The sequence below is a fragment of the Portunus trituberculatus genome, chromosome 6 (assembly GCF_017591435.1).
Source record: "Portunus trituberculatus isolate SZX2019 chromosome 6, ASM1759143v1, whole genome shotgun sequence".
NCBI classification, from domain to species: Eukaryota; Metazoa; Arthropoda; class Malacostraca; order Decapoda; family Portunidae; genus Portunus; species Portunus trituberculatus.
In genome coordinates this window covers 5,258,889-5,282,317 of record NC_059260.1, presented here as the reverse complement: position 1 = coordinate 5,282,317, position 23,429 = coordinate 5,258,889, and the positions used below count along the sequence as shown (strand labels likewise).

The window sequence follows — 23,429 nt, the reverse complement described above, 5'->3', positions numbered from 1 at the left end:
CATTAAAGATAAATATGTAAATTGAATGTCTTATCAATGAAGTACTTAATGATAAAAGGATGAAAGTATATAAAAAAGAAGAAGAAGAAGAAGAAGAAGAAGAAGAAGAAGAAGAAGAAGAAGAAGAAGAAGAAGAAGAAGAAGAAGAAGAAGAAGAAGAAGAAGAGAAAAAAAGTTATGGTGATCAGATTTAATGGTGCCTGTATGGTGAATATTTTGGAGTAATTTATCTATTCATTCAAGTCAGGAAATGTAAATCTAGTTAATGTTTTTTTTTCTGCTTACTCTCTCTCTTCTGTGTCTGTCTTTACCTCATACCTCACTTAGGCCAATGAAAAAAAAAAAAAAAAAAAAAAAAAAAAAAAAAAAAAAAAAAAAAAAAAAAAAAAAGTCCAATTGGTAACACTGCTTTTTTTGGGTAACTAACTAGCAACACTGGATCTATGGATGGCAGTGGTGGTAGCAATGACCCTCTCACACCAACACAACATACTTAGCAGCACCAGAAGCAATGCGTGAAGTCTTTACAAGCAGCCACAATAAAGTTAGCCATGAAAAGGAGTATATTTTGCATTTTCATATCCATTTTGTTTACTATTTTGTGATTCTATACAGCATCAGAAACTCAAGTGGGGGATTAAATAGTGAAGACTGTGGCCATTAATCTTCTGACCTTCATAGATCCTTCCTAATCTAAGTATTGTTGTCTAATCACACCAAAACTCAAGGTAAAAATGCATCCCAGTACTGATGAGGTTAAGATAAGGAGTAATATCTTCATACTTGCTTTTTCAATGACTATCTTTTCCTCATTCATTAAAACAGGAAACAGATATCTTAATTATTGTTTAATCTTTGTCTATATCTTTACCTCTATGACATATTGCTTACTTTCTCATTCTTCTTCATTCAAACAAGGAAGATATCTTAATTTACTTGATTCTTAGGTCTCTTATCTTTACTTCTATTACTCACTTCACCATGAAACAACTATCTTCTTGCTTACTTATCTTTTTTTACTATTTTTCATTAGTCATCAAAACAGGGAACAGATATCTTAATTCTTGTTTGATTTTTAGGCGTCTATCTTAACTGCTGCGGCTCATTAAGACAGTGTAAATAAAATACTTTCATTCATGCTTACTCATGACTATCTTTCCCTCATTATTCACTAAGATAGGGAATAATATCTTAATTCTTGCTTACTTTTCATGGTTCTATCTTTACTTCAATTGGTCACTTAGATATAGAACAAGTATCTTATTTCTTCCTTACTTTTTCTACATTTACTTCATTTTTCATAAGCCAAAGAACAACAGTACTATTTTTTTCTTACTTTTTATATCTCTATCTTTACTTCTACTATCTTAATTCTTGCTTACATTTTATGCCTCTACCTTTATCTGTTACTCACTTAGACATGGAATGACTATCTTAATTCTTGCTTGCTTTTTATATCTATCTTTACCTCATTACTCACTTAGGCAAGGCAATAATATCTTAAATTCCCACTTTTCTTCAGTCTCTTTACATTTAGCACTACAGACTGACTATCTTAATCTTCCTTTACTTTCTGTGCACCTTTCTCTCTTTACCTGTCAGAAGGGATAGAATAACTGCACCACTATTCTCTTCTCTCTCTCTCTCTCTGTCACAAGGAAGAGAATGACCACTGTTACTTTCTATCACTTCCTATTCCTCTCATTACTTTTGTCACTAGAGAGAGAATAAATGTAATATATTCTCCTTCACTTTCTTTGTCTCTATCTTTACCTATGTTACTAAGAAAGGACATGGATGTACAAACTATTCTACTTTCTTTCTACACATATCTTGCACTTTCTTTCATTTTCATTATTTATTTCCTTTTATTATTTTCTTTTTTTATCTATGTTCCAAAAAAGGGAATGAATGTGCAAACTATTCTACTTTCTTTTCTGCGTTCATCCATATCTTGCACTCTTTTATTTTCCTTATTCATTTCCTTTCATTATTTTCTTTTCTTTACTAATGTTACTAAGGAAGGGCATGAATGTACAAATTATTCCACTTCCTTTTCTGTGTCTGTATCTTGCACTCTCTTTCATTTTCTTTATTCACTTATTTTCTTTAATTTTCTTTTAACATAAGAGAGTCACTAGCAACAAAAATTCAATAAAAAATGCCAATGATGAAAAAAAAAAAAGGTCCACTTGGTAACACTGCTTTTCTAGGGTAACTAACTGGCAATACTGGGTCTCTGGATGGCAGTGGTGGTAGCAATGACCCTCTCACACCAACACAACACAGTTAATACCACCAGAAGCAATGTGTGAAATCTTAACAAGCAGCCACAATAAAGTTAGCCATGAAAAGGAGTACGTTTTGCAATTTCTTCCCAGTTTAACCACTTCAATATCAAGACGTGTTTTCCTTTTCAGTCTGGTTACTATTTGATGATTTTAAACAGCTTCAGAAACTTATGTGTAAATTAAAATAGTGTTGACTCTGGCCATTAATCTTTTGACCTTCATAGACCTTCCTAATGCAAATACAATTGTCTAATCACACCCAAAACTCAAGGTAAAAATGCATTTCAGTACTGAAGGGGTTAATGATTGTGTGTTGGTGCAGGATGAGTAAAGGTGTCTCGGTGATTGGTGATTATGGAAAGGTGAGCCAGTGGGTGCCAAAGGGTTCAAGATTCCAAGGTGCCAGTGGGTCTATACATGGCACTTCTTTGTGATTTATATCCTGACACCCCATCAATCCTTCTCCTACTCATCACCAGCACCCTCACTACAGACTCATTTCACCTCCCTACTCACTTCACTATCTTACAACTCATCAACACTTTACTAACCTCCTGACTCACCATGGCCTGATTACTGACTCACTTCACTTCCTTACTGATTCACTTCACTTTCTTACTGACTCACTTTACTAACCGACTGACTCACCAACAGCCTTATTACTGATTCACCACTAACACCCTGACTACTGACTCACTACACTGCCCTACTTTACCTCCTTACTGACTCACTCAACACCCTGAATATTGCCCTACTGACTCACCAACAGCATGATTACTGATTCACTTCATCTACCCACTTAGCACTTACAATCTGATTACTGACTCACTCCAGCTCCCTGTCTAGTCACTTCACCTTACTGACTCACAAACAGCCTGAATATTGACTCACTTCATATCATTCACCTCTAAATTACCAGTGTTCTCTTATCTTCACTTTAAATCTTCTCTCTAGTCCTCATTAACAACACTCACTATCTAATGTCTTCAACCTTGCTATAATCCTCAATGCTTTCACTATTATTTGTTATCTTTCCTAAGCCCCTTCAGTGCTGAGACTTTTTACCTTGAGTTTTGGGTACGATTAGACCATTTTGTTGACATTAGGAAGTGTCTATGGAAGTCAAAAGATTGATGGCCACAGTCTTCACTATTTTAACCCCCACATAAGTTTCTGAGGTTGTATAAAATCTCCAAATAGTAAGCAGAATGAATATGGAAACACGTCATGGTACTGAAGGGGTTAATCATTAAATATTGTGAGACATTTCTGGTTTCATGGCCACCTCAAAACACAAAACTAATTACAATTTCTTTTACCTAATTTTTCTAGACCATTTTCTTTTCTCCGAGTGTTTATGATAGTTCCATACATTGTGTTTCGTATTGAGTGGTTGTATAGTGAGGGACAGAGGATAAAATACCTCTCAGCTCTTAATTCACAGTTATTTGGTACACTTTTCCTTAATTGTTAAATATTCTAGGGCATTTCATCTCCCTCTAAAGTTCCTTCATTCATTATATTAGCTAGAAACTGCAAAATCTATACTTTACTTCATTCCTTTCTTTATAGTAAATGTTTCTATAAGATTTCATACATTGCTGTTAGTATACTGTGAACTGTTTATCTTATCTACAAGGGTTAATCTACAATGTATATCTAAGTGCTTTATCTTCCTCTCTTAGAAAATATTATGTGTCAATTGTTTATATATTCACTGGCTTTCCCTTCTGTACTGCCTGTATTAAACTTGTATCTCTTCTGGGACATGGAGAGCTGACCAATAATGTTAGTATAGATAAAGCCTAACCAGCATTAAGTATCACTATAGCATCACCATTGAGCTTCTAACACTCCTCACCATGAATCCTGATACACCCTCGGCTCTATTACCGGCACTCTGCAGTTTAGTCTCTCTCATGAAGGTCTCGGCTAACTGTACAGTAACTCTATTTTTTCACCCTATGGATTTACGAGATGTTTTCTTTATTGGTTATATTTTCTCTATCTATGCTTAGTACTTGTATGCATCTTTTACAAGCACTTCCTTATTTTTATTTTATTTATTGTATTGTATCAGACTTTTGTGGTTTGTTTACAGGAGGACATTTAGATTGTTGTGGATACATGGTGGCTGCATCAGTGTGCACCAACAATCCTGCCTGTCTATCTTTATGTTGTCTAAGTACTAGTTAATAACATTTGTTTCAAGACACTTATCCTTAAACTTTACATGATTCCTTTCACATACTTTTGGGACTAGCACTGCAGTGGGCTTTTTTTTATTGCTGTTCTGGTCCCCCTGGCAAATAATAAATAAATAAATAAACAAAATAAATAGATAGAAATGAATAAACAAAAATCCCCAAGTCACTATCAATCTTCATGTTCTCTATGCAGCTAATAACACCAGTGGTAATTCCAGTGATAGTGATACACCCCCTTGCAGCACACCACTGGCCACCTGTCCCCACTCAGCCCTGCAGCCACTCACTGAAGCTGTGTGTGTTGGTGTGTTGTCTGTCCCTACCATGCCCAGACTCAGCCAGGCAGCATCCCACCACCCCCATTCTAACCCTCCCTCCCCCTTACACCCCTCCAGTGCAGCAGTGAGGCTAATGAGCACCCAGCCACTCATTTCCCATGTCGTGGCACAGGACTGATGGGCAATAATCAGCTGAATCACTAACATCACGCACAAAGTTAAATTCATGAGTGCACCTTTTTTGTCATGAGGATTACAAAGATTTACATTTGGAAAGTTATCAAGGTTACAGTCACTAGGTTAGATTTCACATGCTGCCCTGCCCTTCCTTTCCTTTCCACCTGCCTTGTCCTGCTGATACATTCCCTTTTCCTTCACCTTTGCCTGCCTTATCCTGCTAATACCTTCCCTTTCCCTTCCTTTTCTTTTCCCTTCACCTGCCTTGTTCTGGTGATATATTCCCTTCCCTTCCCCTTCACCTTCACTTGGCTTGTCCTTTCCCATAATTCCTCACAACTCTTCAGGCACTTATTGTTGTACTGAAGTATGTTTAATAATCATGTGGTGTAGAAAATGCACATAGATCTTTTCTTCTCTCTTCACTCTGTCTGTAATAGTCCACGCCAGAATATAAATGACTGAGTCTTTTTAACATAACACAAAGAGAACCTGCCATCTATTGCCCTCTTCTGATCTAACCAGAGCACAGTTTAAAAAATCCACTTGAGTTATGCTAAAATGATTGAATATTCTCTGGGTTGGACAATTACACACACACACTATTTGTATGTCACTCTGATTGCTGCTAATACAAGGCCATAGCAGCAGGAGGGTTACGGCAACAAACACAGCAGCACCACGCCAACACTGACCAGTACATGACTCCCCTAAATGTCGCACAAGGGTTAAGTTTGGAAAAAATAAAATAAATAAACAATGAAAAAAAGTTAATAAAAGTTAAATGCAATGGTATCCTCTTAAATTGTGTTGTGGCTTTACCGACAAACACCAATATTGTAACTTGGATGAAATACTTAAATGGATAAATGAAACTAGGTACATTCCCTGATGCTTACCTGAAACAAACTAAACCATAACTAGTTTGTTAGAAAATACACAAATCTGAACAATATAATCAAATGTTTAAGTGGTAGATATAGCAAAAATATAGCAGAATTACATTACATTACAAAATACATGAGACACTACATAGCTAACATTTCTCTGTGAATCTGTAAATAAGTACATCTGACAAACTGCAAAGTAAGAAAGAACCGATGCATTTAGTTGTCATCGTATAAAAAAAAGAAAACATTATCATATTTTGTAATCTGTGGGAGGATTTACAAGACACTTCTCATCTCTAATTGTAAAAGAAAAAAGTGAGGTGGCGAGAGGTAAAGACAGACATCTTTTTTTTTTAAATCATTCTCTCTTACTCTTAAACTATGCACCTTCTTAACCTTAATCATTGCCTGCAATGTTAGTAAAAAATGATAATAAAAGTGAGATGCTACGAGGTAAAGACATCACACATTTCTTTTGTTAACTGAACACTTTCTCTCACTCTCACTTCATACACTTCTCAATCATAGTCATCAATTGCAACACTGGAAAAAAATAATAAAATAAATAAATTAATACACTATCAATAATACAAAAAAGTGAGGCAGTGACAGGTAAAGACAAACACATTTTCTTTTATTATCTCAACACTTTCACTCTCACTCTCACAACACACACTTCTGAACCACAGTCATCCCCTGCAACACTGAAAACAAGAACAAAACAAATACCCTAATGGTAATAAAAGTGAGGCATTGAGAGGTAAAGACAAGACACATTTTTTTTACTATCTCAACACTTTCACTTTCACTCTCACAATACACACTCGTCAACCGCAATCATCCCCTGCAACACTGGAAATTAATAAATAGACTAATGGTAATATAAAAGTGAGGCATTGAGAGGTAAAGACAAGACACATTTTCTTTTACTATCTCAACACTTTCACTACTCTACCACAATCATTCCCTGCAACACTGGGAATTAATAAACAGACTAATGATAATAAAGAAAAGTAAAGCATTAAGAGGTAGAGACAACACATTTTCTTTTACTCTCTCAGCACTTTCACTCACACACTCACAACATGCAGTTTGACATTAACCTTACATATCACCTGCAATAAATGATGAAAAAAAAAAAAAAAAAAAAAAAGAGTTAAGGTACTGAATTAAGGTTAAAACCCGCATCTCGCATCACAGGAGGCCCCCTAGCATTTACTGAAGTCTGAAGTCACCTGGTGCATCTAAGCAATCACCACTGACTCACTGATCTTGAAGGGGCCAGGCATGACACAACAACACACACCAATAACAAGAACACCAAAGAAGTAAACATCACCATCTGGACCCCAAAATTCTGACACGGTGTTGCGTTGGAAGTGGCAATGACAAGTGACGAAAAGTGACAATATATATACCTCCCCATGGGTACCTCTCCTGCCCCCCCTGTGCCTCTTCTCCTCTTGTCTGTGCTTCCAGGGGTTGGTGGTTCATTCAGCGATGGGTTCAGAGGTTGGTTGGTTTGTGGTTTGTGGACTCGATGGAGGGATGAGGTTGATGGAGAGGATTGGGAGCCAGGTGGTGGAGGCTCCAGAACTCCTCTCCTGCTGGGTCGGGGAAAGACTTTGGGGTGGGGAGGGGTTAAGGGAGGGTTGGAGGGAGGGAGGGAGGGGTCTAACACACTGGAAGGCTGGGAGGGAGAGAGGGGGGCAAACACATATGGATGGATGGATGGATGGATGTGCAGTGTTTTACTAGCAGAAGCCATCGTCAGGCAATGGATGGGGAGGTGGAGGGACGGATGAAGGTGGAAGGTGGAGTAGTCATTGCAATAGGAGGTTGATGATGAAAGAATGTGTACAGAATGTCAGGCCATCACAGAAGGCAAGAACAGATAGTGAATTAACTGCAAGAACTGTGACAAAAATGGAAAAGCAAGATGGAAGCCAGAAAAAAGACAAAATAAAAAAAAACAAACAAACCTGGGCAGCAAGAGAAATCATGATAAAAAGAACGCTAACAAGAGGCAGGAGGAAAGAAGGTAAATAACTGCAAGAACTGGAAAATAAAATAAAATAAAATGAAAACATCAGACCAGACCAGACCAGGGAAAGAAATGCGTTGCGTTAAATTTCCAGAGATAAAAACGCGTGACTGGCGGTTTTTACGACAAGACGCGCTGGAGCACAGGCGGGAAAAATCGATGGGGAAAAAAGACTGTTTGGGAAAAAAAAAAAAAAAAAACACAATAAAGAGGCGATGAAGTTTTTCTGGTTGAACGATGTGTGTGTGTGTGTGTGTGTGTGTGTGTGTGTGTGTGTGTGTGTGTGTGTGTGTGTGTGTGTGTGTGTGTGTGTGTGTGTGTGATGAGAGCTACACTTATGCCATCTCTCTCTCTCTCTCTCTCTCTCAAACACCTGATGCCATTAAACCTTCACCTTTTCACCTTTAAAGCCACACAAACAGAGATAAACATTTCCCTACATTCACACATCCAATACTGCCTCAGTCGTGTGCTTCTCTGTTATTCATTCTCCTACATTCTTGAAATCTGAGTACATAATATGGTTGTAAAATTAATGGTAATACTGTGATTATAATATGCTTCCTGGAGTACTTAAGAGAGATTACTATTAACACATATGTAAATAATTTCTTGCATATTTGTCTTCTGTAACAGCAATTTCAATATTATAAAACTTCATTAATGAATCTAAACAATTTCCTAACATATTAAAGATTTCACTCAGCAATCTGTTTACAATTCCCTACCATCATATTAAAAGATTATCGTTCACCAATTTGTTTACATTTCCTTACCATATTAAAAGAAACTTCACTCATCATTCTATCCATCATAATAAATATTCTCTAGTCTATTAAAAAAACTTCATTCTCACTGTTTACAATTTCATACCGAAAAACTTCATCAACTGATCAATTCCTTTCCATATCAAAAACTTTAACTTCACAATTCCTTTCCATATTAAAATTTCATCAACTTAAACATTACTTTCAACATCAAAAACTTCATCTTAGCAATTACTTCCCATATCAAAAACTTCATCAACCTAACAATTACTTCTCCATATTAAAACAGCTCCATCAGTCTGTTAACCTCCCCACAAGCACACTCCTGCCTCCTGCCTGCTCCCTTCACTCTCTGGTCTCTGTGTTACTAATTCAAGCAGATGCAATGCCGACACGAAAGTTTTGTTCTGCCTCGTCAAATCTGAACTGTTCCTGTGCCGGCTTCTGTCTGTCACTCTGGCGCCACGTCACATGCTAACAGGTTTAAACACACACCACTTCATTCTTTCCCTGCACACCCAAATGTTTGTGTCTTTTTCCCAGCCTGTGTCTCTCAAATAAATAGCATGATGTTTCCGTATCTCTGTTTCTCTCTCTCTCTTCCCCCTGTCATAGCTGTACACGACAGGAATTGTTCGCAAGGTTACGTTCTTTTGTATTTCTGTAAATAAATCGTACAATATCAAATGTATTTGTAAAGTTTGAAATTAATTGTGCTTTTTGTTATTTCTTAAAGGTTTTTGAGGTTTTCATTTATAGTGAGATTCAACATTCATAAGGATAAAAGACCAAATCATAAGTGTAAACAAAAAACAAACAAACAGAATGAATAAATGCGATAAACAAAAAGAAATCAATATTCACCAGTACCTACATATCTGATGGACATTCACTGAGCCCACACCTTGTACTGGCAGTCACAATACAACAAAACACCTATCCCTCAAACTGGCACCACAAAGGCTGCCACTCGCCACACACTAACACTGCTCACCAAGTCAGGCCTTCAAACAAAGTCCGGCAACTCAAACTTTTTTCCCTGCCTGTTGATCGAAGGCAAGGGAAAGCAGAGCAAGGATGGAGGAGTTAAATTTCCCAGTGAGTTCCTTGGTGGTGGAACAGTTGGGGCACAAAAGTACTTCTCTCCTGCCCTGCTTTCCTTGTCCTGTCAATCAAATGTTTTCCCCTCAACACCACTGACTGAAAACTGCAATGTACTGCCTGGAGCTGGACTAAAGGGGAGATATGACAGAAAATTGTGCCTAAAAATTGTGAAATCCTGCCTTGACACTCGGGAACTGATCAAAAGGAGAGAGATACTGGCCATTTGAGACTAAGAACTATTATTATATCCTGTCTTGAAAAACTCTGACATCATTATGGAGTTGGTCTAAAGGAGAGCTATACTGTTCATTTGAGGCTAAGAACTGTGATGTCCTGTCCTGAAAAACTCTAGCAACACTGTTCATTTGAGACTAAAACTGTGATATCTTGCCTTGAAAAACTCTGACATCATTAAGGAATTATAGGTCAAAAGAAAAGATACACTGGTCATTTGTAACTAAAAACTGGTATTCAGCCTTGATAAACCCTGGCAACACTGATCATTTGAGACTAAAACTGTGCTATCCTGCCTTGAAAACTTTGGCAATGCTGTTAAACTGGTCAAAAGGAGAGAAATACTGTTCATTTGAGATTAAAACTGTGATACCTTGCCTTGAAAAACTAAGACATCATTGAAGATTTGGTCTTAAAGAGGAACACAACAGACATTAAGAGACTCACACCAACAAAAAATAGTGACGTGTGCTTGTGGTGGTATGAACTGTTTTGTGTGGCAGTGAAAAGATGAACACCCACACCAATGCTAAGTGAGGCCCTTTACTTCAATATACTTCTAAAAATTTACCTACATACAATGACATTTGTAACAACGATGTCTGTTGCGCTTCACTTCAACACTGGTAATTTCTAAGAGTTTACACAGTGATGCAGTTAATCCTTGAAGTCTACTTTGATCTATATATATATATGTAGGTGGTACAAGAGAGAACTGAAATCCATTAATTATATTTTCACTTAGATTTGTCAAATGCTGAAGTGTCCACAGGGAGGGAGGCTGAAGGATAGGCGTCGCAAGTCTGGGTGTCTTACAAGGTGACTAAGAGAGCGAGTGTTAGGACGAGGAATCCTTATCTTTCTTTACTGAGGTCTGGCAAGTGCTAGTAAACAGCCACAGAGAAGATGAGGGAACACAGCCACTGCATTCTCCATGTCTTGAAAGGCAACTAAGAGGACTGGGATGAGAAAATTAATTTGTCCTATTTTCACTGAGATTTGCTGAGTGAGGAGGTTGACAGAACATAACCACTGTACTCTATAATTAGTTCTTCTTTCATTGACACTTGCTGAGTGTTGGTTCAAATGAAGAGGTTGACAGAACATAGCCACTGTATTCTATGAGTGAGATGAGAAAGCCGCCACATAACTCTGTATTGTTATTCCTACAGTGAGGCAAAAAGTGATATCTTATCTTGACGTGACTACCATCCTTCTGAATTCTGTCTTTAAGCTTTTCATTCTCAAGCAAAAACAGCTTCATCTCTTTTTTCCTTCTAAAACTGATAACTTTCTTTCCTTTCCTGAAAAATATCTCACCTTGACTTGACATTCTTAAGTATTCTGATTCCCTCTTTAAGCTTTTCATTCTCAATCAAAACAACTTCACCTCTTTTTTTCTCCCCTTCAAAACTGACAACTTTCATTTCCTTAGATCTGGTGTCAGCTCAGTGTGAAGATTAAAGGTGTAGTTTTTATCAAGGGCCACAAAGGGACAAGATGTAGTGCCTTGTCTTGACAGTTCCTCAGTGCAATGCCAGCCTGAGGTAGAGAGAGATTTAAAGGTCATTTTTTTTCACTTGCCACACAGGCATTACAAGCTCCATTGCAAGCCACAACACATGCCAGGCCACCAAGACAACAGTGGTGCTGCCTGGTGAGTGACACGGCTACACCTGTCACCATTGTTGTTGTTATTGTTTTATGTTGTTTTATTGTATATTCCCATCCTCGGCAATCTGTTGTGTGTGTTATAGTTATCGTATGTCACTTTCCTTATTACTTATTCTCATCTTTTATAGTATCTCGTAATACAGAGTGAGTTATTACTGTTATCTTGTGTAATTCTTCCTTTTTTGTTCATTTTTATCCTCAGCATCCTCTTGTTTCTACTATATTGTGTGTGTCATCATCTTGTGTAATCTTTCCTCTCAGTTTATTTCTATCATCAGCATTCTCTTGTTATTACTGTCTTGTGTCCCTTTCCTTTTTATTCCTTCCCATCTTCAGCATTCCCTTGCTATAATACAGTGTTACATCAGTTACTCTCCCTACACAAGGGTAGGGCAACACAATCCTGCATGAGGGAGTCTGCCAACACTGTGAGGTATGTACAGTACACAAGGTCACCTATTTGTCACTCCCTGAAAACTGTGAAGGGATTCCTGGCAGGTGGAGGAGTTACTGTAGATGTAGATGTAAATGTAGATGTAGGTGGAGCCCTCGTCTTTTCAATGGTGTTTATTTTTATTGCTGTTCTTGTAGTTTGACATGTTTTATTTCCCTTCTGCTCCACAATTGGTATATCATTTTTAAAATTTTAATTTAATTTTTTTTTTGGGTGTGACTTGATGTTCCTCACAGAACGCTGCTACCTCTATGCCTCAGCGGTGGCTGGGTCCGCCACACACACAGCAGCATTGTGGCACCATCACTCAGGGCTGTGGTATTTTATGGCCACATTTAGCTTAATAAATACAACAGCTAATTTTTCTTTATGGCTGTGTGGTGTGCAAGCCATCAGTAACACCTCATCTTGTTTATCGGGGCCTGAGGTGCTGCTTGTCATAATATTGGGACGTTCCTCATGGGAAGACAGAACAGCAAGTTACTATATCACAATAATTACATTTTCTTTCAAGAGAGGAAGACATGACATCTTTTCCTGCCATAACACAGGTCAACTGCAATTTATAGATCTTATCCTTTGCCATGGTTTATACAAGAATTTTCACTCATTAATAAGTGTTTGGGAAGTCTCTGGAATACAACATATATGACCAATGGATCTCACAATGCTGTTCTGCACCCCTCCACTCCAGCTGTGACTGACATAATGCGACGGGTAGAGCTGTGTGCTGTGCTAAACTTTGCTGTGCTGTGCCAGACAGTCCTTCAATGTCTCACAATAGGAAGACTGACACAAACAAGGCTGGCAATAACACACCCTCCATGTATTGAGTGGAGAGGTGAACACTTCAAATATCACTCATCAGAATTTTGTCCAGTACCCAAAGATAATGTACTAAAAATCATTACAAGGGAACAATACAGACAAACCTTACTTTCATGTCACTTCTGAGAAAAGAACAAGTGTGACATATTCAATTAAGCTTTTTTCAATTCCCAAGGCAGGTTCAATTTACTTTTTAGCACCACCATCTTGAATGATGGTGAGGGTGGTGGAGGTGTGAGAGGGAGGCAGTACAGGCCACACTGGTGCACCTGCCCATCTCTACCTGCTTGCTTTCACCTGGCTACCTAATTAAACACCAAATTATACATAGAATCTAAAAACCTGATGAATGAAATGCCTCACTGTAATATTCAACAAACTATTTACCTGAGAGTATAGCAAATATGATGAAAGATAAGAAAATAATAATCTATCTACCTATTCATCTATCTATCAATACACTAGGCTCATAACACACACACACACACACACACACACACACACACACACACACACACACACACACACACACACACACACACACACACACACACACTCCAGCAAACAATAACACAAAAATAACTGCAATTACACATATAAATCCTTTCTCCTAAATACAAATGAATCTTATTAACAACGGTAATTTAACTTTCTGAATACCATAGACATCACAGTATGCTCGCTCGCTCGCTCTCTCTCTCTCTCTCTCTCTCTCTCAGCAAACTGAATGCTTTATTGATTTTTTACCTGTCCTGACACACTAATTACCAACAACACCTGCTACCTGTCTCTGTGAAGGCTGCTGTGATGAGTGTGTGCGTGTATCACCAGAGAGAGAGAGAGAGAGAGAGAGAGAGAGAGAGAGAGAGAGAGAGAGAGAGAGAGAGAGAGGAGAGGAGAGAGAGAGGAGAGGAGAGGAGAGGAGAGAGAGAGAGAGAGAGAGAGAGAGAGAGAGAGAGAGAGAGAGAGAGAGAGAGAGAGAGAGAGAGAGAACAAGCCAATTAATTTACACTGTATCTATTGCTGTACTTTTGTCTCTCTCTCTCTGTGTGTGTGTGTGTGTGTGTGTGTGTGTGTGTGTGTGTGTGTGTGTGTGTGAGATACGGAAGACACACAAATGTCACACAGCGCTCAGATTTATTTATTTCCTCCGTCTGCTCAGTGCCGGGCCGACCAAGAATGCCAGAATGCCGTGGCCGGGAGACAAGAATGCCGGGCGTGCTGACGAGAAGGGAGCAGGAACGGAATAGAAGGCCGGACAGACGGACGGATGGATGGATGGACGAACAAGCGACTCGGATTGTTTTTTTACTCGGCTAAGAATAAATGAGACCGCAATATTGAGGGAAAAAAGTAAGAAACCGCGATTAGGGGGAAGAAAAGAAAGAAAAATTAAAGGAAATATTAAAGATTATATGATTAAATGTAAAATTGAAGCCATAGAGGATAACAGAGTGACCAGGGAGGGATAAATAACGCTGGTAATAAGATGCAACTGTAGATAAAGATGGCATAAAACAACAAATAAAGGAAAGAAAGGTTATATAGTACGAATGAAGCATATTTGAAGCTATAGAGAATTGAAAAGAAGAAGTAATAATGAAAATAATGAAAAAATAAGATGCGATTATGACTGTGAATGAAAATAGATAAATAAAATAATGAATAACTAGAAAAAAGGAATAGGAGGAATGAAGTAAATGAAAGTAATTAATAAATACATACATAGAAAGAATAAAATAAATGAAATAACTGACCATAGAAAAAAACTAAGAGAAAAATAAATAAAAAATATATAAGAAGGGTTAGAAAGATAAGGAAAAAAAAAAAGAATATAAAACAAATATAAATAAAAAGCAAATAAGAAAATACACACAATCAATTAAAAAATACATATAAATAAACAATAAGAAAAGAAATATAAAAAGTAATAATAATAAAAAAACAGTAAAGATATGAATAACAAGGAAATATAAATGGATAACAAAAAATCACAATAAAAATGGAAAATAGTGAAAGTCAATAATAATAATGAACAAATAGTGAATAAAGAGTGTAGAGTAGAAAAAAAAATAATAAGAGGAATAAATAAGTGAATAAGTAGAAGGAATGAGTGAAAAAAATAGATGGAGATACAGAGGAAAGGAAACAACTGAAAGAATGAAAGGAATGAGGAAAAAAAGAGAGAGGAAATGAAGAATGACAAAATGGGGGGACAAGGAAGGGGGATAGATAGAAATAGACAAAATGATGACGATGATGAAAATATGTAATGACGACCGTGAAAACAACAGAACAACGGGAACAACTGAAGTGAAGGGGAGAGAATGAAAGGAATGAAGAAAAAAAAAAAAAAAAGATGAAATGAAATGAAGAATGACAATAACAATGATAGATAGAAATAGATAAAATGATGACAATGATGAAAATACAACAATGGAGATGGAAAATGAATAAATAAAAAAATGATGAGAGTAAGTGGCAATGAAAAAAAAAAAAAAAAAAAAAAAAAAAAAAAAAAAAAAAAAATAAAAAAAAAAAAAAAAAAAAAAAAAAAGAAAATAACACAGCAAACCTACATGAGGGAAGCTTGAGGCGTGCACATGTGACTGGCAATGCGCACACACAGTCCAGGGGGGGAGAGGGAGAGGACCAGTTAAGTGTACATGCAAGAGAAACATACACACACACACACACACGCACACATGGACACTCCCACACTCCCTCTCACTCAACCACACACACATACAAACACACAGATATACAACAAGAGGTTACTATAAGTATGAAAAAGCAAGAATAGCGTGTTGGGGAGTGGGGAATGGTGGGGAATGGTGGGGAGGAATGGGGAATGTAAGGAAATGGAGGGAACAGGGAAATATGGTTGGGTATTGAGGTATATGGGGAGTGTGTGAGTTGCAATCCCTTTTTTTTATCATTTGGAAGGTTGGGGAAGGTTGGGAAAAAGGGTTGGGGAGGTGCTAATAGAGGCATAGGTAGGGTGGGGAGACCAGTGACTGACAAACATGCACAATACTTAGGTTGGGGAAGGTTGGGGAGGAGGTGGTGGTGGTGGTGGTGGTGGTGGTGGGGAGGAAAAAGAAAGATGAACAAGCTGGAGGAGGAGGAGAAGAGAAGAGAAGAGAGAGAGAGAGAGAGAGAGAGAGAGAGAGAGAGAGAGAGAGAGAGAGAGAGAGAGAGAGAGAGAGAGAGAGAGAGAGAGAGAGAGAGAGAGAGAGAGAGAGAGAGAGAGAGAGAACCACATACAAAAACAATAAAAAATAAAAAAATCTTGAGGGGGAGAAAAAAAAAAAGAACAAAATAAAAATAGAAGAAGAATGTCCCATGGAGGAGGAGGAGGAGGAGGAGGAGGAGGAGGAGGAGGAGGAGGAGGAGGAGGAGGAGGAGGAGGAGGAGGAGGAGGAGGAGGAGGAGGAGGAGGAGGTGACAGATGAGGACCTTAAATTTATGGGATACATGCCTTTAAACCTAATTGACTTTAATTTTCTTTTTTTCTTTTTTTAAACTTCCTTTTCTTTTAAACTGACAGGATAGAGAGAGAGAGAGAGAGAGAGAGAGAGAGAGAGAGAGAGAGAGAGAGAGAGAGAGAGAGAGAGAGAGAGAGAGAGAGAGAGAGAGAGAGAGAGAGAATATGTATTTTTGTCATAGTCTCATTGGGGGAGTGAATGAGGATGATGATGATGATGATGATAGTGGTGGTGGTGGTGGTGGTGGTGAGAGGAGAATAAAATGGGGGAATAAATATGGAAATGCTGAGATAAAAAGGATAGGAAGAAAAAGAAATGAGGAAAGAAAGGCAGGAAAAAAAAATCTCCACAAATCTGAATTTTCCGGAAGAGAATATAATGAGGAAAAAATATGAAAAAAAGAAAAAAAAATAAATAAAAGAAATCAAGAGAATTTAATGAGAGAGAGAGAGAGAGAGAGAGAGAGAGAGAGAGAGAGAGAGAGAGAGAGAGAGAGAGAGAGAGAGAGAGAGAGAGAGAGAGAGAGAGAGAGAGAGAGAGAGAGAGAGCCATACCATGCCAAACAACTACATCCCAAAGTGACAGACAGACAGACAGACAGACAGACAGACAGATGGACAGACAGACAGACAGAGAAAACACACACATACACAAAATGCACACATGACAAGCTCATGTGCGTGGAGAGAAACACACTCACAATAACTGCAAGAGGAAGAGGAACCAACACTCACACACACACACACACACACACACACACACACACACACACACACACACACACACACAAAGCAAGTATGAAAGTAGTGAAATGAGAGGAAATGGGATGAAGGAGGAGGAGGAGGAGGAGGAGGAGGAGGAGGAGGAGGAGGAGGAGGAGGAGGAGGAGGAATCAGCAAACAGGTTAAGACACAAAATAACAGGTGCTGGAGCATTCATAGGGTGAAGGAGAGGAGGTGGAGGTGGTGGTGGTGGTAGTGGTGAGGGCTAGGTAAGGGTGGTGGGGGGAGACCTGAAGAAGCGCAGTGGTGGTGGTGGTTGTGGTGGTGGTGGTGGGGGGGGCAGGAAGAGGTGCGTCGGACCACATCCCCCCCCCTACCTGGCCCTCGTTTGCACCTAAGTGGCCAAGACACCTGGGCGGCCAGCTGGAGATGAGCACTACACCTGTTCTTTTATCAAACATGTCCTTCTTTTCTCTCTTTTTCTCTCTTTTATTTGTAAACACTACATGAACAGCCACGAACATGCGGGGCGGTGGTGGAGGTGGTGGTGGGGCGGTGGTGTGGTGGTGTGGGGCAGGAAGGGGCAGGGGTGTGGTGGTGGTGGTGGTGGTGGCCAGGCAGGTGTGTGCTTTGGGGGAGGGGTGAGGGGTGGCCTAGGGATGATGGGCCGTGGTCGGAGTGGTGAGGGGTGAGGGTGGCAGCATGTGGCAGCAGCAGCAGCAATTGGGGGTAGAGGGGCATGCAGGTGGTGACGGTGGGTGGTGGTTGGGTGGTGGGTGAGGGGGGTGGGTGAGGGACACAGGGTAGGGAGGTTGGGTCACACGGGGTCACTCTGGGGTGAAGGGTGGGGTGGGGTGGGGTGGGGCAGCATGGGTGGGGGCCGGGGACTTACATCGGGCATGTGGTGGTGGAGGTGCGGTGGGGGCACAAGCCCTATGTGTCCGTTCTTCATGTGATCAGGCGGGTGCCCCGGGGGGTGGCCCTGGGGGTGCCCTGGGGGGTGTCCGGGGCTGGTGAGCTGCAGGTGGTGTGTGTGGCACTGTGCCGGCGCCGGGGCGATGATGTGGTGCTGCGTGGTGGGGCCGGGGGAGGGGGCGGCGGCGGTGGTGGTGGAGACGGGGCATGGGGGCAGGAGGGGACTGAGGGGGGCGGCGGCCATGAACGGGGGGCCCCCTAGAGGCGGCGGCGGCGGGGGGGGAACAAAGGGAACTGTACTCACGTCCGGGGCGGAGGGGACGGCGTAGTTGCCCTGGATGGTGTAAGCCTGTCCCCCGGCGAGGATGACGGGGCCCCCGGCCACCTGAGGCTTGGGGCGGTAGGGAATGGTGGCGCCCTTGGGAGGGGACTGCAACGAGGGGCACAGGTCAGTGTGGCATCACACGGCACTCACTCAACAACACACTCACTCACTGCAAGGGTTAGTCATCTGGCCTTGCCCTTCACTCACACTCTACATTACTCATCGCTGGAGCTCACTCACTTACTCACCCACTGCAGGAGTAACAATGTCTGTCTCTACTCAATGATACTCAACACCCAATACTACTCACTCACTCACTGCAGGAACTAAACATTTCCCCACACACTCTCAAGATACTCAGTCTAGGTATATCTGGTACTACTCACTGACTGACTGAATAAATAACTGAATGATTACCTAACTAACCAACTAACAGATTTAACAACTGCTTCATTAACTGACTAACAAAACAACTCCATGATTAACTGACTGACTGAATGAGCAACCAAATAACAAACCAATATAACTGAGTAAAGACACACCCTGACTGACTACCACTTCTACAACTACCACTGCAACCTCGGAAATATTGCACTGAACATTCCTGGGGTAGAAATGAGGAGTGGAGGGCTGGCAAGGATGATGGCCAGCTTTTCCATAGAGTGAAGGAAGATTAAAGATTACTAGATAGGAAAAAGTTGCTGAGTAAAATATCAAAGTTGAATGTTTGGGAATGAAAAGGTTGTAAAGGGAAGGGAAAACAGAAAGCATATGAAAATTAGTAAAGTTTCAGTATACATTGGAAATTCTTGAGTGTTTATAAAGTGATTGGATTCTTTTCTATAGGTAAATGCAAAAAGGTGGTCAAACTACTATTACTATATTCGTTTTTTATATTCATGTGAAACTTTGGCAGGTGGAAAGTTTTCTGTCTTACATATTTTGATTTAAGAGGGAATTATCACAAAGTTTAGCAGAAAAAAAATAAGAAAAAGAAAAAAATGAAATGCTGGAAATTCAACATTGAGGTATTTGCATATATTCCCTAAAAATACTAAATAGATAAATGAATAAATAAATAAATAGTAAATAAAAAAAGGAAGGGTGGGACACAATAAAAGAAACTAAGAAAAGGGGGAGGTAACACAAAAAAAAAAAAAAAAAAAAAAAAAAAAAAAAAAAAATCAAGATGCACAATAAAAAACAGAAAAAGGGAAGGATGATGGACAATAAAATGAATAAAAACAAAAGGGGAAGGTTGCGCACTAATTCTAATTATCTATGTGAGTGAGCAGCCCGGCATTGCATCATTTCAATAGATCAAGATTCATGCAGTGAAATGAATGCCGAGGTGAACCAGCGCTGTCATCTCTGCTGGAGGTGAAATAAAACGGTCATTATACAACGCAGTCCCCTCATTGCTACACACACACACACACACACACACACACACACACACACACACACACACACACAGAAGCAAGACAAAAACTATGATTAAAACATGAAATTAAAGAAGAAACACACACAAAATATATGAAAAATAACAAATTAATAAATAATAATAATAATAAAAAAAATCTGGTACTGGAGTGATGAGAAAAAGCTGCAAATTTGAGAACACACACACAAAAAAAGAAGAAAAAACATTAATTTGACAAAAAGTGCACAGTCTGAAATTGAAGTACAGTATAGACACATGGGAGAGGAAAGGACAAGATAGGGAGGAAAAAAATATAACGAAAGATGAAAAAAAAAAATAAATAAATAAAGACTAATTCACACACACACACACACACACACACACACACACACACACACACACACACACACACAATACAACTAGTTAAATACAACCCGAAACTAATTTATTTCTTTAGTTTTCATTTATCTGTATTTCCTTATTTCCCTTTTCATCTCCCTACATTTCTCCTCTTCCTCCTCTTCATACCTTCCTGTTAACTCATTTTCTCTCATCATCTCTTCCCTTCATATTACAAACAAAAACACACACACACTTTTTCTTCTTCTGTTTCCCCCAAGTGAGAGGTTAGTGTCAAGTAAAAATCTCCTCCAGTCGTTTCTCTCCCTTGTACTTTCCTCTTGTGTCTCTTCCTCAGTTCTCCCACAATTCCATCCCTCTGTTGCTCTCCATCTCTTATTTGTCTTTATTCTCAACCTCCCTTCAATTCCTTTTCCCGACTTTTTATAGTTTTTCTAGTAATCTACCCAATTATTAGACTCATTAAGGCTGTCCACATACCTGTAACACCTGTACACCCACTTACACACCTGCACCAATGCCACATATGTCTCTACACACCTGGAGTACTTACTAGGAACCCTTAAAGATTCACACATGCACCCAAACACACCTCTAAACACTCACAATACACTCAAACACACCTGCAGCAGTCACACATGCCTCTATATGCCTTTAAACAACACCACACACACCCCAAAACACCTTCATCACCACCACACACCTACACGGCCACACAGCCCGGTAGCTCAGTGGTTAGAGCGCTGGCTTCACAAGTCAGAGGACTGGGGTGCGATTCCCCGGCCGGGTGATGATATTTGGGTGTGTCTCCTTTCACATGTAGCCCCTGTTCACCTAGCAGTGAGTAGGTACAGGATGTAAATCGAGGAGTTGTGACCTTGTTGTCCCGGTGTGTGGTGTGTGCCTGGTCTCAGGCCTATCCGAAGATCGGAAATAATGAGCTCTGAGCTCATTCCATAGGGTAACGTCTAGCTGTCTCGTCAGAGACTGCAGCAGATCAAACAGTGAACACACACCTACACACCTTCACACATCACCACATATAGTTCCATACACCTCCAAACAGCACCACACACCCATACACATCCCCCTAAATAGCATACACACCCAAACACACCACACACATGTCCAAATACATCTTAAGCACCTTAACATACCCACAACACTAGCACTACAAACACCACACACACACACCTAAACACAAATGCACCACACAAGCACACTAAACACCCCAAAATACACCTTCAGTACTGACAACACACCCCCAAACAACAACACACATCCCTAAAGAGCACCACACACCCCCAAGCAACACCACACACACAAAAGAAACCATACAACCTCAAACACCACACACATACCCTAAACAATACCACACACACAGACAAACCACACGCACGCACCCAAACAACACCACACATAAAGACAAACTACACACACCCCAAACAGCATCACACACACACACACACACACACACACACACACACACACACACCACCCTACCAACACAGCATCACACCACACAGCGCTGTACACACCTCCAACATGACGCAGCAGATGTTGTAGATGCACTGAGTGATGGCTTCAGAGGTTCCGGAAACAGTTACTGCTCTCTCAGTTGAGTTTGGCAGCATCTCAGATGCCACCTGGATTGAAGCGCCAGTCACCTCTCGGATCTCCTTTATCTTGGAGCCGGCCTTACCGATGAGAGAACCACACTGCGAGGCGGGCACAATCAGGCGAAGGGTGATGGGTGGGCGTTGCTGACCTCCTCCTCCACTCCCGTTGTTTTGGTACATCTGACCCAGGAACTGTTGGGGGAAAAGGGGCATTTTAGGTCAAGTTAGCTCAGGGATAGTAAGTTTTTTTTTTTTTTTTTTCATGTGAAGGCATTTTTTTTTTTTCTTTTTCTTATTTTCTTCAGTTTTGGTACTGTTGGGGAAAGGGAATGTTTTATGTCAAATTAGGTCAAGTTAGCTCTGGGATGGTAAGTTTTTTCTTTTTATGTGAAGGCATTTCCTTTTCTTATTTCTTATTATTCTGGCACCTCTGACCCAGGAAGTGTTGGGGAAAAAAGGGGGTCTTAGATCAAGTTAGCTCCGGGACAGCTGGGTTTTTCTATTCATTTATTTATTTTCTTTTTATGTGGAAGTTTTTTTTAATGTAGGTACTCGTATCTCCTATTGTTTTGTTATATGACCCAAGAACTGTAGGAAGAAAGGGGCATTTTAGGTCAAGTTAGGTCACAAAAGCAGGTCTTATTTATTTCACTTATTTTTTTTTTTTTTGTTAGGTGAAAGAAAAGGTCTCTAGCTGAAGTGACACAAGTTTTCCAGGATGTTCTTTATTCTCAACCTTCCTTCATTTCCTTTTCTAAGACTCTTTTAATTGGTTTTCTAGTATTCTATCCATTTACCACACACACTGAGGCTGTCCACACATCTATAACACCTTTACACCCCTTACACACCTGCAGCAGTACCACATAAGCCTCTACACACCTGGAGCATTCACTAGGAAACTTTAACTCCTTCAATACTGGGACACATTTTTACCTTGAGATTTATGTACATTTTATTGACATTAGGAAGGGTCTATGGAGGTTAGAAGATTAATGGCCACAGTCTTCACTATTTCAATCCCCACATAAGTTTCTGGAGTTGTATAAAATCACCAAATAGTAAGCAAAATGAATATGGAAATGTGTCATGGTACTGATGGGGCTAAATACTCACATATACAGATTAACAAGACTTCTACAAGAACAGGAGAAAAACACTCTCGAGAACCCAGCTAATCATATCTTTGGCCTTTGAAAACAGTCATGGCAAGAGAACAAAACTAACAACAATAATAATAAAAGCACTAACACACAAACGAAAGAGAAGAGGAGGAGGAAGAGGAGGAAGGGGAAGGGGAGGAGGTACAAAAATATCTCACAAGCCCTCCTCTTTGTTATTTCACTTTTACAAGCCAAAATTTCCACATCCCTGCTTTTATCTCCCCCAGCAGTGAGGGAGAGGAACACAGCAGCTTGTATGGGCCTTCCTGAGTGCCCTGTATTAAAACGCTGCCTCTGTTAAGTGACGCTGCTGGAAATTCAGTTTGTGTATGTGTGGAAATGTAGAAAACTGTATGACTGAGGGAAAGAATGAGAGAAAGAGATTGTGTGTTTGTGGGATATTGTTAACCCCTTCAATACTGGTACACATTTTCACCTTACGATTTGTGTACGATTAGACCATTTT

General features: G+C 39.8%; 1 protein-coding gene across 2 annotated transcripts in view; it reads right to left on the bottom strand.

The window, feature by feature from the left end:
* The window catches only part of LOC123518605 (poly(rC)-binding protein 3-like), a 185,268-nt gene that overhangs the window by 10,794 nt on the left and 151,045 nt on the right, over positions 1–23,429 (bottom strand). Inside the window, exons 5-6 of one of the 2 annotated variants that reach the window (XM_045279506.1) lie at positions 21,720–21,992; positions 18,051–18,503 (exon numbers count right to left, since the gene is read on the bottom strand). In XM_045279506.1, coding sequence (XP_045135441.1) covers positions 18,051–18,503; positions 21,720–21,992 — 726 coding nt within the window. The remainder of the gene's footprint in view (positions 1–18,050; positions 18,504–21,719; positions 21,993–23,429) is intronic. The other variant, XM_045279511.1, reaches the window with a different exon arrangement.